The sequence below is a fragment of the Ptychodera flava genome (assembly GCF_041260155.1).
Source record: "Ptychodera flava strain L36383 chromosome 23 unlocalized genomic scaffold, AS_Pfla_20210202 Scaffold_24__1_contigs__length_23054250_pilon, whole genome shotgun sequence".
Taxonomy (NCBI): domain Eukaryota; kingdom Metazoa; phylum Hemichordata; class Enteropneusta; family Ptychoderidae; genus Ptychodera; species Ptychodera flava.
The window spans coordinates 5,045,465-5,061,144 of record NW_027248278.1 but is presented as its reverse complement, the minus strand read 5'-3'; the positions used below and the strand labels follow the sequence as shown (position 1 = coordinate 5,061,144).

General features: G+C 34.3%; 1 protein-coding gene across 5 annotated transcripts in view; it reads right to left on the bottom strand.

Moving 5' to 3' along the window:
* Window positions 1–7,137: 7,137 nt before the first annotated feature.
* Window positions 7,138–15,680, bottom strand: part of LOC139124532 (ras-related protein Rab-27A-like) — an 80,154-nt gene continuing 71,611 nt past the window's right edge. For 3 of the 5 annotated variants that reach the window (XM_070690669.1, XM_070690671.1, XM_070690670.1), the window contains exons 3-5: window positions 15,277–15,359; window positions 14,853–15,080; window positions 7,138–13,152 (exon numbers count right to left, since the gene is read on the bottom strand). In XM_070690669.1, the coding sequence (XP_070546770.1) occupies window positions 12,957–13,152; window positions 14,853–15,080; window positions 15,277–15,359 (507 nt within the window). In that variant the 3' untranslated portion in view covers window positions 7,138–12,956. The remainder of the gene's footprint in view (window positions 13,153–14,852; window positions 15,081–15,276; window positions 15,360–15,680) is intronic. The other 2 variants (XM_070690672.1, XM_070690673.1) reach the window with 1 other exon arrangement.

Sequence of the window (15,680 nt, the reverse complement as noted above, 5' to 3'; positions counted from 1 at the left end):
CGGGGTACCATAGTCATTAAATTGTATTACTCAACTTTCTTTCGTTTTAACAAACACGAAAGGTAGGGAAAGCAAAGCTTAAACACAATCCTACACTTTTGTCAGTGATGTCCGCTTGGCACTTCCCGGACCTCTGTGCTTGCTTTTGTATGGCTTGTCAGCTGGCAATATTTTATTCCTTTCCATGGTGTTTACATAGGCTAAGACAAGTTTAAACGACAATTCTGAGATTGAACATAAATCTCAGAGAGTTTACGTGGTTCAGTATTCACAATAAACAAATTGCACATTCAGTGATATACAGAAAAGTTACAGTATTCCCAAATTTTGAACGCTTTGAACATGTTAGCGTAGCTAAATTTGAGCTGCTTTATAAAGTTTAGAGGCATAATTAGATCGACTGCGTATCGGATACATGCTTCTAAACTATAGAAATCCTTTTAAACTTGAGTTAATTCTTAAAGATCATAAGCGATAATTAGATCTGCTCAACATTGTATATATCCTGGGATATTTTACTGAAGAATGCCCATCTAATCTGAGCTAATTTATAAAGTTTAGAAACGATAGTTAAATCGACTAAATATCGAGGAAAAAAGTACTTAAGAAGGCTTACTAAACTTCTGCTTATATATGAAGTTCAGAAAATATCATTAGAGCAGTTAAGTATTATGCATGTTTATAGTTTTGCTAATGAAGAAAGCCAAGCTATCTAACATGTATATATACAAACATAAGCTATAATTAGATCTGCCAATCAACATCGTATATATCCTGGAAATATTTTACTGAAGAATGCCAAGCTAAACATGAGCTAATTTATAAAATTTTAAACGATAATTAAATCGACTAAATAACGGACATATCTAGGAAAAAGTACTGAAGAAGACTAACAAACTTCTGCTTATGTATGGAGTTTAGAAACTATCATTAGAGCAGTTAAGTATTATGTATATCCGTAGTTTTTTTAATGAAGCCAAACTATCTGACACACACACACACACACACACACACACACACACACACACACCACACACACACAACATATATATATATATATATATATATATATATATATATATATGGAAACTTTTGCAATTTATGAAGTTTAGAAACGATAATTAGAGCAGCTAAATATCAGATATATCCATAATATTTTGTCAACGAAGAGATTGTAACTTTCTGACATATCTATACAGGTTTTTTCTTCATATATTTATATATATATGGAAACTTTTGCAAATTTATGAAGTTTAGAAACGATAATTAGAGCAGCTAAATATCAGATATATCCATAATATTTTGTCAACGAAGAGATTGTAACTTTCTGACATATCTATACAGGTTTTTCTTCAGGAACGCCAAGGTAAACTTGATGTAATGTATAATGATTAGAAACGATTATTGGACCAGCTAAACCGTTCCATATTAGTTGTGCTTATCTTGCAAAGCTAGTTTAGCCAAATAAACTTTACATACAGTTTAGCAAACATAACCTATAAAGGCACAATTCCGCAACTTGCTCCTCAATCAGTTGGTTGTATAATTCAGTAGAATGCCTTTCTTTTTTCATCTCTTTTTCAGCGGTAGAACGCACACCATGATTTATTTTTCAAAAAATTGCTCTACCAAAAACACTAAATTAGATTGTCGGATAAGAACTGTTTAGGTCCAATCTTACAAAGCAAACTTGAAACAAATTACTTTATTATGCGATGTTGATAATATTTGAGATCATCCGTGGCTATGATTTTGGCTTCATACTTTCATGAAGGCGTGTTTGATAAAAAATATATGTTTCAGGAAATTTGCCATATCTTGGTACTCCCCCAAATATGATCCCAATGGCTACTAAATCATATTATCTTCCCTTTAAAGGTTCATGTTCATTTCATATTTTTCACATACATCTGTAACAAACAAAACAGATTTCATATAAGCATTATATTGCCTTCTGTATTATATGTAGCGAAAATGGTAGAACATAAGAGAAGCCGTAATTTTCGATTTAATCTTTTGGGGTATTGGGTAAGTCTTGGTCCTATTTCATAAAAACTGTAAAGGATATTATCTTAAAGAAGAATAAATCGGTTTACTAATGAAACCCCATAAACCAGGTTATGTAGAAGTTAGGCTCGGCAGACGACTTAAACGAAGACTGGTTGGACAAAAATATTAGTGAGTCTCAAATCGTGATTTTACAACACCCTTCTAAACATGACTTTTTTCTGTTAAAAGTCTTTTCCAGTTTTCATACAGGGCATGGCCTTTTATTATAAGTCTAGGTGAAAGGGTTGTAGAATTTGAGATAAGCAGTGACATTAATTTTGAATAAAGTTTGGGGTATGGGGTAAGTTTTGGTCATGTTTTATAAAAACAGTGGAAGATATTGCATATTCAATATGTCATCTGAAAGAAGAATAAAATTACTTTCCAATTTCAATGTTACCCCAAAAGCTAGGTTATGTTAAAATGTAAGGTCAGCAGATGACTTACAAGGAGGCATGCTTAACAAAAAAGATGCGATTCACAATACTTTGACTTTAAGGTACCCTTCAGAACATGACTGATCCAGCCATCGCATCCAGTACTTTTGCTGTTAAAAGTTTATTTCATATTTTGATATATTCTTGTAGCAAATTAAACAGATTTCATACAAAGCATTGCCCTTTGTAATATGTCTAGGTACAAATTAGTAGAATTTTAGATAAGCAGTGACAGTAATTTGCAATACAGAGTTTGGGGTGTGGGGTTAGTTTTGGTCATATTTATGAAAACTGTGGAAGATATTGCATAATCCAATAATTCATCTGAAAGAAGAATAAAATTACTTTCCAATGTTACCCTATAAGCCTTGTTATATTAAAAAATAAGCTCAGCAGATGACTTAAAAGAAGACAGGTTTATCGAAAACGCATTCGAGTTGGCAATACTGTGATTTTCGGTACCCTTCAAAATATGATCGGTAGAGCTATAGCATCCCAATATTTTTTTGTGTCAAAAGTCTATTTCACATGATTAACATGTCCCTATAGCAAATAAAACAGATATCATACAAAGCATTGCACTTTTGCATTATGCCAAGGTAAAACATTGGTAGAATTTGAGATTCGCTATAATTTGCATTGCAAACTCTGGGGTATCGAGTAAGTTTTGGTCCTATTTGATAAAACACTTTGGAAGATAATGCATATTACATATGCAATTTTAAAGAGGAATAAATTTCCATTCTAATGATACCCAACAAGTCAGGTTATATTAAAAAAAGCTTAGCAAATGACTTACAAGTACTACCAGAAAAATGCACGTGGGAAGCGCAAAGTGGTTATTTTGCAGTACTCTTCAAAACACGACTGGAACAGTTATTGCATCCCTTTAGTTTTTCTGTTGAAAATTTATTTCGTATTCTTGGGATCCCAAGCTTCTAAAAATTATATAAAAATTATCCTAGAGGTACATGTAGACCCCTCTAATATCCTAAGGATTAATATTTCTTGACTGCTGACATAGTGTCATCCTTTGATAGGATCTAATACCGTGCAGTTTATGCACAAGAATTGTGTTTTTGTCTGTATTTACCCGTTTAACAAGTCAGGCGATGAAGAGAAGTTGAAAAAAGTTGCAAATCACTCTTCCCATAGTTTCTAATTGAAAATATGCAACCAAAATTACTCAAAATTATTCAAAATTATTCTGCACTTGACGTTTACTAGGTGAAAAATACCTTGTCTGGCGGCCATTTTGAAAAATGGCTGCCATGGCAACGCTTCAACAGATTTTCAGTGGCTCGGTATCTGAATTTGTTTAACATATATTAAGACACATCTGAGCCAAGTTTGGTGCTTTTATCACAAAATGCACAATGGATTTGCCATGCCGCACCACTAGATCGTCTTGATTTTGGTACGCTAAGAGAAATTTTTGTCTGTATATAGACCCTTGTCTCACTCCAGGGTGTTCGGTATTCGTTTTGAGTATGTATGTATGTATGTATGTATGTATGTATGTATGTATGTATGTATGTATGTATGTATGTACCGGTATGTATGTATGGTATGTAAGTATGTATGTATGTATGTATGTATGTATGTATGTATGTATGTATGTATGTATGTATGTAAGTATGTATGTGTGTGCGCGCGCGCGCGCGTGTGTGTGTGTGTGTAGAGAGAGAGAGAGAGAGAGAGAGAGAGAGAGAGAGAGAGAGATGAGAGAGAGAGAGAGAGAGAGAGAGAGAGAGAGAGAGAGAGAGAGAGAGAGAGAGAGAGAGAGAACGTTGGGTTTAGATCTCTCGGATTTGCCAAAGAATGCAGCCTCAGAAAACCAAGTTACGGAAATTGTGTGTGAGCTCTCTTTTTTAATCAGTACAAATCGAGTCAACAGTGTGTATCAAATAATAACGTACAGGCTGACATGGGTAAATATATGTCATGTGAACAGCTATGTACTTGAATTTCCGTTTCAGCTTTTCATCGAAAACTTTCAAACAACCGACAGGTACATACTTTGAAAATCGCTGTCCACTTTGATAAAGAGTAGAACGCGAGAACATTATGTGCGTGTTCAGAGCGGTAGATTCTGGAATGACCCCCTTTTAGTTATCAAGTAAACACTTCATTTATTGTCTTCCAACATACTTTTTTATCACAGAAAGTAATGATGCAACAAGAAATGCTCGATAAGTTCCAAGTTTAACGACTGAGGCCAACCATCGAAACTTTCGAGATCAGTCCAGACTGGCTGCGGACTTTTGAAAGACACTTTATCAGAGTAGAAAACGGTGTCAAATATTGGGATTACTGCTTTGCGCAGAATAATCGATTTAACTATTAAAGTGATAAAAACGCTCCGACATTTGTGACAGAAATTAAGAACTATTTTGGAGTATTTTTCTCAGGTTTAAATCAAAACAGTAACGAAGTTTGCACAAGGGTCGGGTCTACACACTGGTCAGGAGACCGGGCATGAAAAATGGTGACACTGATTGACGAAAAAAAAACTGAGCTAGAGATTTAATAGCAAACCTAAATGACGACAAAGAGATTTAAAGTCTCTCCGAGGTGAATAATATTTGCTCTAGATCTTGGTGTCAAATGTGAAAGGGTGCCGTCTTTTGAGTAAAATTTGCTTGTAAGGTGACATGCGCCTCGACGACAGATATTCAGACTTTCAAATTTTTTACAATATCTTTCTGGTCTACAGCTTGTGGGGGGCTATTTAAGGTGAAGTACTACGAATTACGTCAAAATTAAGTTGTGGTGTCATTTTCTTGAAACTTTGCACAGATATTCTTGGAAGTTGTGCAAGTGCAAAAATGAAATAAAAAATGGGGGTCACCACGCTTGTTTCCATGGAAACGGACGTTAAAATGGAGTCGTTAGAAATAAATAAAAATGATATAATTCACTTAAACTAAAGAAAGCAATTATAAAACGCTTAGCAAATGAGTTAATTTTAATAAATACCAAGACTTAAGATCCATATTTGAATGTATAGTTTTCATGATGTTTGTGAAGAAACTTTAACATAAGTATCGATTACAAAATGACGATATCGAAATTATATCACTATATAATTTTCGAACTTTCTTCCTGTCGTTTTGAATGGTGTCATTTTGACCAAACTTGGCGAATAAACTCCTGACATAATACCATTTAGTTTACACTTTTAATAAAAGGGTGTCACCACGCTACTTTTTACAATATCTCCAGGTGAATGGGTAATTTGCGCCATATAAATGGGAGAGAAATGTTAATTTTTCGCTCATATTGAATATAAACCAGCTTCCTAGGGGGTCAAAATATGACAAGGTTATAGGTCACATGCATTTCTAAGACACTGGGTCAAAAAATTAGGTAAAAGCGCAATTTCAACAATGACAGGTGATGTTAAATACATGCGCTACAAAATAACCCATTTGCGGCAGGCTGGAGTCAAATCTGCGCAGAAACGTTCTAAAGCGTGTGCGCGTCCGAATTCGTCGCCCTTCACCTTAACAGCTCTTGGATTAGGAACAAGTTTAACTGTCTCAGTTTTTTCGAAACTCGAAAAATTACATTCTTCCCTATGGAGTTAACATAGGGGTAATGGCCAGTTTGTGTTTCAAATATCGGGATAAAGGTAACTTATTTCCATGGCACCTATTTAACTTTGATGTTTATTCTAGATTTGGTAAGAGACTGCTTGAACGTTTCGAGGTGCGTACTACCTTTAACACACAGGGATATCAGCCAATTTGAATTTCAAATATCAGGCGAAATGTTCGATAATTTGTTTCTCAAGAGCAGTTCCAAACTTTGCACAGTGACCATGGATGTTGATATTTGATTTAGTACGAGATTACCTTGGTTGAAATTTTCCTTGAGGAAAAGTGTGAGCAGAAACTCATGTCTTTAACTTTCGCGGGGCATACTACATTAAGAAATTTGTAAATTTCAATAAAACACATGCCAATTGACACTGAGGGCGCTCTTCCGACCTAAACATTGCAAGCACACCGTAAATATTTGAAATATTACCAGAACACTATAAATATCAAAATCATAAAACATAATTTCGGAAAGTTATGTAATCTAACTACGCAAATCTGATTATGGCCCGCTGTACAAAGCCGCTTTTCACGCGTTTTACCTGAATGATTCAGAATCTACATGTACAATTGGTTGGTCCAACATACACAGGTCACAAGCAAAGATACATACGGTCAAACATTCATATCATGAGATGATAAAATGGGAAACCTCGGAATCTGGCTAAGGCCAAAGTAATTATATTCTTTCCCCTGCACGCCCTTGCTTAGTGTTCATGAAACAAACTCAGTGTATTTAATAGAACTTTAGCACATGGTTTCCCACCTACGAATCTTTGTTCCCACAGTATGTAAAAGGTAAATGCGTGCATGATCGCAGAATTACGGATGCTCTGTTGCGTCAATTATGGGGGTGAAAACAGAAGTTTTTGCGTTGTGTCTTGAACTTGAAGTAAATTTAAAACATGCTTGAGTAAAATTTTCTGCGCAAGTCTGTTTGAGCTGCCTACCCATTTACCTTTCAAAATTTTGAGTGGAGGCAAAGAATTACATTACTCTTGCCTAATGTACATAACACTGAGGGCCAATCATGACACTTTCTCTGTATCTCGTGCAGCAAATCAAATGTTTATTCCTCGTCCCTAAACTGACGGGACAAAAACTCAACATAACAATATACATAGAGCAGCAAGAATAATTTTCATATATTTACAAATATATACCCCACATTATAATTTCCCATGATTCATAAGAGATTCACAAGTAATGGAAAATCACATATCTTTGAAAGGTTCAATTAATTTTTCTATCTTTGGATAATAATCTATGTGTAGGTGCCGTGAGGTGACAATGAAGAATATACAATATGCTTATGTTGTGTGATGTTATTAGCATATTAACTATCTTAAAGCAAACGTTAAATAACATAAATTGTTAGAATGTGACAAAGTCCTGTTATTTGCAGACTGATACATGGTTGGGACAACGTGTGGGCAGGATGTGCTCACTCATATCGGAACATTTTACATCACTTCTACTTTTATGATTGACTTTTTTTTTATTGATTTGATGATGGTAGTTTGTGCTTTGTACCTGGTCTGTCAATCATGTGCATTTGGTAGTTTTTGAATATGTAAATACTGGTCAAGGATTAAGATTATGGTCTCTGAATTGGCATGTTTGTTTCTTCTTGTTACCACTTTTGGCAAATGCACACCTTTTACTCTACTTACTGGCAAAAAACTTCTATAAGTTGTGCAGTATACACTGACACTTGTCTATAAAAGAAATGTAAGGCAGAAAAACATTAATTTCTAATATATATACGTACACAATAAAGAATTACAGATCTATTCATGTTATCTACTTTCTCTTTCAAATCCTGTTGACACTGCCCAGGTGTTATAAAATCAAAGAATTTCTATATGACCAGAGAGTGTAGTTGCTTTGAAAAAAGTTGGTAGCCAGTTTTGTTATTTTTGAAGCACATCATTAGACACATATTGACGGAAGGTGAGTTGCTGAGCGAAATCATTCATTGCAATACTGCTAAAGCACAACATCATAATCTTTGAACAATGAAAGTCTTCCTTGAGTGTAACATTGCTGTGTGTCCGTACACTGTACTTTACTAACACAATACACACACATTTTTTACAGATCATAGGGCATACAATACCGATAGGTGACACGTATCTACTGGGCATTGTCATTGCAATGAAATACTTAGAATAAAGTCAGGTGGTACCCTGTCTTTTAGTAAATGGTCCATGGCAAGTGTGTGCATTCCTCTTTTAAAATTTCAACTCAAAATAATTCAATGATATGTCTCATAATTAGTGAATTCACAGCCAGAAAGGATAGGTTTGTTTTTCATCCTAGATTCCTTACAACAAACACTGCAGGATACAGTTTTTGTATTCATATTCAAGATCAACGTGCTCCAGAATGAGAAACAAAGCCTTTCCTTTCATAGGCCTAACAACACATTCTGTAATAAAATTGACTCCTGTTCGAAGAAATGACATCAATAAAACAACTATTTTGCATTTACTGGTTAACCCATTCACCACAATGGTTTGACCCAAGTCATTGTTATCAATGGTGAGTGTGGACTAGTGTGCATGGAATCAGGGGTGGACAGGTTAAAAAAGGCTTATGCTTTCTCTCAATTAATGGTCTGTAACTGAAAAAAACTTAACCCTTTCACCACAATGGTTCAGGCCAAAGTCATTTTATCAATGGTGAGTGTGGACTACTTTACAGGGATTTAGGGGTGAACAGGTTCATTTTGATTTACAATATTTCATTATTTTTGATTGTGCAAATGTACAAGGAAGAAAACATTATACTGGGAATGACATACTTAGCAACTACAATTCTGCCTGCAATAGAAGTGTCCTCCATACAAGAGTAACTATTTTGAATGTAGAGAAAACAAAATAAATGTTGTTGTACAGGTTTAAAATATCTAGCTCATAATTTGCACGTTTAAACTATACATCTCTTTCTATGTCTTTCATAAGATTTTGAACTATCTACAACAAAAGTTTACAACAATTGAACTTTCAAACGAATTGCTGACTCTATCTGTAAGGATAATTTTGTATAATTGCAATCCTGGTATAATTCTAACATGCTAATCTTTAAAATCACTTCCATCTAGACACTAGGCTTTTGCAAGGTAAGTACAATCCTTATATACATAAAACAGGTTTTGTTTTTTTCCCTAAATTAACAGAAAAGGATTACTCATAAATAGTGCTTCTCACCAATCAAATAGGTTTAAGCTGAATGAAGGTAGAACGTGCCTCCGGGACATACCGTTTGACACTCTAACTTTTAAACAAATTTTTTTGGTCTAAAGTTTGTCAGTGCTCATTTTGAAACTTATAGGGTTAATAAAATTTTCACTGCCTTAATTAAGTGAAAATCAAGAAATGTATTTTCCCCACAGAGATAACACAGGGATGGCAGCCATTTTGAATTTCAAACACCGTTAAATATTGGGTAATTTGTTTCTCTAGTAATACAAATTTGCATGGTGATGCCTAATTTTTATTCTCCACTTTGAAAGAGAATAGGTTAAAGTGTGCATGAGGGTAGTTTTAGCAAAAGTGTAAGTCTTTCAATTCCAAGGCATGAACAACCGGTACTTTACAACAACATTCTATTTTTAATACTGGTAATCAGGGAAATAAGATTTATTCTGACAGTAACTCCACAACAGAATTGGTAATCTGCAGTGAAACTGCACAAGCGCCCTCAACGTAAAGAGTAATCACATCCTAACTCATACCTTTCACTACCTGATGGTACAATGCTATTGTTTTCTGTTAGAGGTGGACCTCTGTATAGGGCAGTAGGGGGGCGGGTGTGAGGGTTAAAAATTCATAAATTTTCACGTTCAGTCTGATGCTCAATCTTCTTCAAGCAGTAGGATTCTCAGAGAAACACATTTCTATGATCCATAATAATCAAACACCGTGCAAACCACCTCAAAAATGTCAGAAATAAATATTTAAGAAAATAAAAAGAAAGATCTACATACTGTGACCTAACAGTTTACTACTTTTCGCATCAATCTACGATACAGACAAGGTGCATAAAATGTAAAGTAGTTAATCTATTTGCAAATGTAATTTCACAAGTTAGCTGAATGTTTCAAATTGTTCTCTCTGTAACCATTTAAGCAGCACCAAATGATTATTTCAAGAATATATTTTACGAAAGACAATCAGGAAACCTTAGTACAGACAAATAGTGAAATATTCTATTTTCTGAATAAATAATTGTGGAATGATGGATCCGATGAAACTGATTCTCTTTGTAAATTCAAAGTACACGCTTCACATGTTGTAGGGCAGATATTTTTAAATTACTCAATGCTGTTATAGTAGGGATGTGGGAAATTAGTTTTGATTCAAGAGCATCTGATTCAATATTCATTATGGAAATTAAATATTCATGAGGGATTATTTAAATGTCTCATTATATATTCATGATGAACACTTAGAAATTCATAGTTCTTAGATGTAATGCTGGACACGACACCTCACTGGCATTAACTTACAAGTCTTGTTTTGTGATTTTTCCATTCACATGCGATAATTGCGAAGAGATTCACATTATATATTTAAAAATATCAGTGTGAAAACAGTTGCACTTTATAAAGATGATATCAATCTATTGTATATCATTATTTCATTTCAATCTCACAATTTTCTATATTTGTCTACCATACATTAAAAATCTGTGTATTTCTCAACATCATTAACTATCCACCACCAATAAATTACATATAAATACATTTTCCATTACCAATAAATTACATAAAAATACAATGTAGTCATCACAAAAGCTCCGAATAAGGAAAACATAAAACAGATCTTTTAGTCATTCTGGGAAAATGTCAAAATCAATGAAAGTAAAGAAGGCAAAAAAGCATGATTATGCAAAAAATCCTATCGCAAAACATGCAAAACAAGAACAACACATTGGCACAAAATACATTTTTGAAGCTTTAAATGACAAAAACTAACACAGTAAGACCACAAATCGGTAATCCTCGAAATATTTGGACACTTCTATACTCCATCCTTCAACAATGCTGGGGTCAAGTCCATCAGTGGGGATGGGATGAGTCTTTAACAGAGTTATGCCGAGGAAGTTCTTGCAAGATGTAATAAATGTGTTCAAAGTCTAGAATAGGCACGTAGTTTGCCTGTCAAACATTTTAACAATTTTGTCCAAGTACACATTGGAGAGATCAAGAGTTTGAAGAAATGATAACAACCAACCTTAATCAAGGTATTTGCAAATCAGCTAGGTCATCACTTAACATCATCATAAGACACAGGACACACAAGTGAAATGTGATACAACATAATCAAAACTCAAGCTATACAGGAATTAAGAATTTTATAATAAAAAAAAACTTCAACTTTTTAATGTCATTTTAGTGATTTTGGCTTTCTTCAAGAGTTGAAACATTCTGTTCCCTGAAATTTTGAATCATATTTTGTCTGAATGCCAATATTTACATCTTATGTATACACAAATAACATATTTGCATCTAAGTAATGTGGAAATCTGAATGTGCTTTGCAAATTTCAAGCCCTCCACCATCAGTGTACACCCATACCACAACATCCAATGACAGTTTAATTTAACGTTTCTCACAGAAAGAACACATTTGGTGTGCAGAAAATTTTCATTCAGTTCAAATTCAATACTTTGAAAATTCCTTTTCTAGACTAGGTCCCAAAGTAAACAAGGCGTAAACTATCATAGAATTACACAGAGAGTTTGAACAAGGTATGAGTGTGAAGTAAATGATTATAATAAGCATTTAAAGAGTTTTTGATCTTTTATGGCTTTAAAAATTCTATTACAATCCAGTTATTGTCAAGTCTTTTCATTAAATTAAAAAGAAATTGAGCTAATATTTTTTTCCACTTTCAACAAACTTAAACGTTCATGTTCTAGACGTTTGTCTAAGTTCACTAAATTGTATCTGTCATTTAGCAATGGCATGACATTAATAACTGTAGACTACAGTCACTTTTGTATATATAATGCTATCAACTCTTTCTTTCCCAAAAATGTTTGTACACTGTATTCAACAATGCAACTTCAATGTCATTACTATTTTCACATTTATAATGTTTAGCTACTTTAAATGGGATCAAACTCTCTTGTCGTAAGTCATCGCTAATGCAGTAACAAGGAAGTCTTGTCTGATCCAAATGTAACAGACGTTTCTTTCTCTCCTGTTCAAATATTTCTACTAGCTTGTGTCCTTGAGGTTCTACGGCAGAAAATTCTTTTAGCCATGATGAAAATTGTGAAGTCTTCATATAAAGAAATCATCTCTAATGAGTTGATATTCAGGCAGCTTTTTTAGTTGTTAAAAATGATAATTTATCCTGAAAGCCTTCTAATGCTGACAACAGTGCTACAACAGCCTTTTTCTTTCTATTGGCTCTAAACATCCCCTAAATCTAATGGTATCACCCTTATGGTCAAACCAATAAATGGAAATATGGTATCATAAGACTATTACACAGGGGTGACCTCTTGGTGTCTGGTTGACTACATATTACATGCTATAATTGAGTTGCCTATAATTTGCCAAGCTGTTTTCATTCTTACGCGTGATGTTCAAATGTGAGAAAAATCGCAAATTTTGCGCAATGGAGAGTTTGCGACAGAGTCAGTGTAACATCTTCCTGATTGGTAGGACTAGCAAAATCAGCTAGTACAGAAAATGTAAGATAGATTATCATTGCTATGTTGAACATAGTGCCTTCATGTTGGTATGTTGATCACAGTGATGTTTAACATAATTTATGTTCACAATGTATCTATCCATATAGGAAGGTGCCCGTACTCCTAACGCTGGAAAAGAAAAGCTCTTTTTGAATTGTTAACAGGTACATTTGCCATCTTCTCCGGCCTCATCCACTTCCATGGGAGATCCTAGCCTGTGATTTTGGTACATATTTGGGAACTGACTTTTGTCCACACTCTGTTCCATACGGATCATGACTTTGTCCAGAAGACACTCGATAGCCTTGCTGACATTGCTGCCGGTCGCTGCACTTGTTTCAAAATATGGAAGACTGGAACAAAACACATGATTCGAAGAACGTGAAATATATATATTTCCATATATAGGATATGAAAAATTATGAAGTAAGAAAACTATTAATAAAGATAAATCATAAAGCATTCAAGAAAACAAACACACACTTTGAATATTCTAAAAACATTTCACAATTTGAGAATATCAGCGTAAGTCCACTTCCCCATAAAGAACTGAATCTGAGAAAGTAAACGACTTATTTCAATAACCAAAATACTATTATATCTTTCGATTTTGTTTTTCCTCCCGTCATAATGTCTAATGACCAATTTTTGCAATACTGCCCCCACAGACAGAAATAAGTATAAAACAAAAGCTGCTAACATAAAAATAACTTGAGGGCGCTGAATTCTAGATGCCAAAGTCTTTTGGCAACATGTACCACTACCCTTTCACAGGCTCTTTCTGAAAGTTTGTAATTCTGCAGCAAATCTGTGACTACACCACACTTTCTCTTGAAAAAGCCTTCGATGCAAAGGTCATAAAATTACATTTGTTTTTCCTACAGAGAGAATACTGAGGGACAATCATGTGATTATGTATGAATGAGATGGTAATATTTCAATAAGTGCAAAAACAATCAACAGTGATGAATCATACTCTTTTCAGACATGAATGTCACCACTATTTTCTACACTTCAAGCATTAGATGGAAAAACCCAGAAATATCAGTTTGGATATCAACAAACCAGAAACCATATCTCTATCAGTAAAAAGACAGCCAGCTAAGTACATGCGAGGGAAGGAATGCGCAAACCCCACGGTATTAACACTTTCCCCACCTAGTTTTGGTTTAATCCAGGTGTCTACTATGGCTAGATTGGACCTCTACACTTGATATGGGGATGAAAGGATAAAAAAAATCACTAACGAGGAAATCAATGAAAACCATCCCCTACTGAAGTACCGTGTTAAGCCAGTCAACACTTTCACCCCTATCTGTAAGTGTAGAAGTCCAACTGAGCCATTGAAAACGAAAGAATTGGACCACACCACAGCAGTTGAAGGGTTCAAATGCATTGAAGCTACACTACTTGTACATAAAAACCAGGCAAGTGCACACTAAATTAAGAAATATGAACTGTACAAACCACGCAATGCATGTAGGAGGGAAAACAGAACACACAGTTTACTTACAATAAAAATAGCAAAATAAACATATGCCGTACACATGCATAAACATAAGCAAGAAACAGCTGAAAATGTAACAATGGGGGAAAAATGAACAATAAAACAATAAAATCAGAATGCCGCTCTTAAAGGAATTCTATCACCTGTACCCATAATACCCAAATATTGATTTTCACTGGAGGTCATGTAAAAATAGTTCATCACCAAAACTGATGTTCAATTAATAAAACAGCTTCTTTTACCACATGTAGAAACAGTACATACACATTTAAGCTGAGTGACCTTTTTACAACACAGTGACTGAGTAACCCTTTTTCCATATATGGAAATAACATCCTCCCCAGGTATGTAAAATTTACAGTGACAGATTAACCCTTTTACCATATATGGATATATGTAGTGACAGAGTAATCCTTTTACCATATATGGATACATCTAAAAATTACAGTGACTGAATATCACCATATATGGATAGGGGCAAATTTGCTATGACATAGCATCTTTAATCCTTTGTTGAAAATGTGTTACTTTTAACAGAAAACTTACCCATACTTTTCTGCCATTTCCTTGGCTTTTTCCTCACTAACTACTCTCTGATCTTCTAAGTCAGTTTTGTTCCCGCAGAGGACTATATCTGGATTCTCACAGTATGCATGCATTTGTAGCTGCGCTATCCAGTTTCTGATGTTGACAAATGACTGCTCGCTGGTCAAGTCAAACAGAAGAATAAAACCCATGGCATCCCGGAAAAATGCTGTCGTCAAACTACGGAATCTGAAAAGAAAAAATCAAAATATTTGTTAAGAAGTAAATTTTACACGCTGTTTGAAATAACATTGTGCATTCTACTATGAAGATTTCTTTACTCTTTGATCCAATTTATGAACTAACTGAAATTTCTTGAAATAATTGTGAAAAAGTCTCTGAAGACACTTGACTGCATCAAAAACACTTTCGGTCTATGCCTTACCTTTCCTGTCCAGCAGTATCCCATAATTGTAGATGTACCCTTTGACCTCTAGCATTGGCGTCAGCACCTCTTGGTCTGTGCATCTGAATATAAATGAGTGAAAAAACAATTTTAATGAGAAGTTGCTAAGTTTTTGAACAAGTATAATTTCCCATTGACATTGTCAATGAAATGGTGAGAAATTATTGTTTTTCTTTTGGAATGTTGCAATAATGAAAAATACAGCAATTATACGGTGTCGCTCAAATTTGATCACAATTGGTACATACCAGTATGGGTACCAAAGATCAACAATAAATGTTGTTTCTATCTGTTCAGTGCAGGAAAATTCTACGTTGATGTTATGACAATGATTTCTGCACAGTACAACCAGAAAAACAACAAGAAATATTTAAACCAGAAAA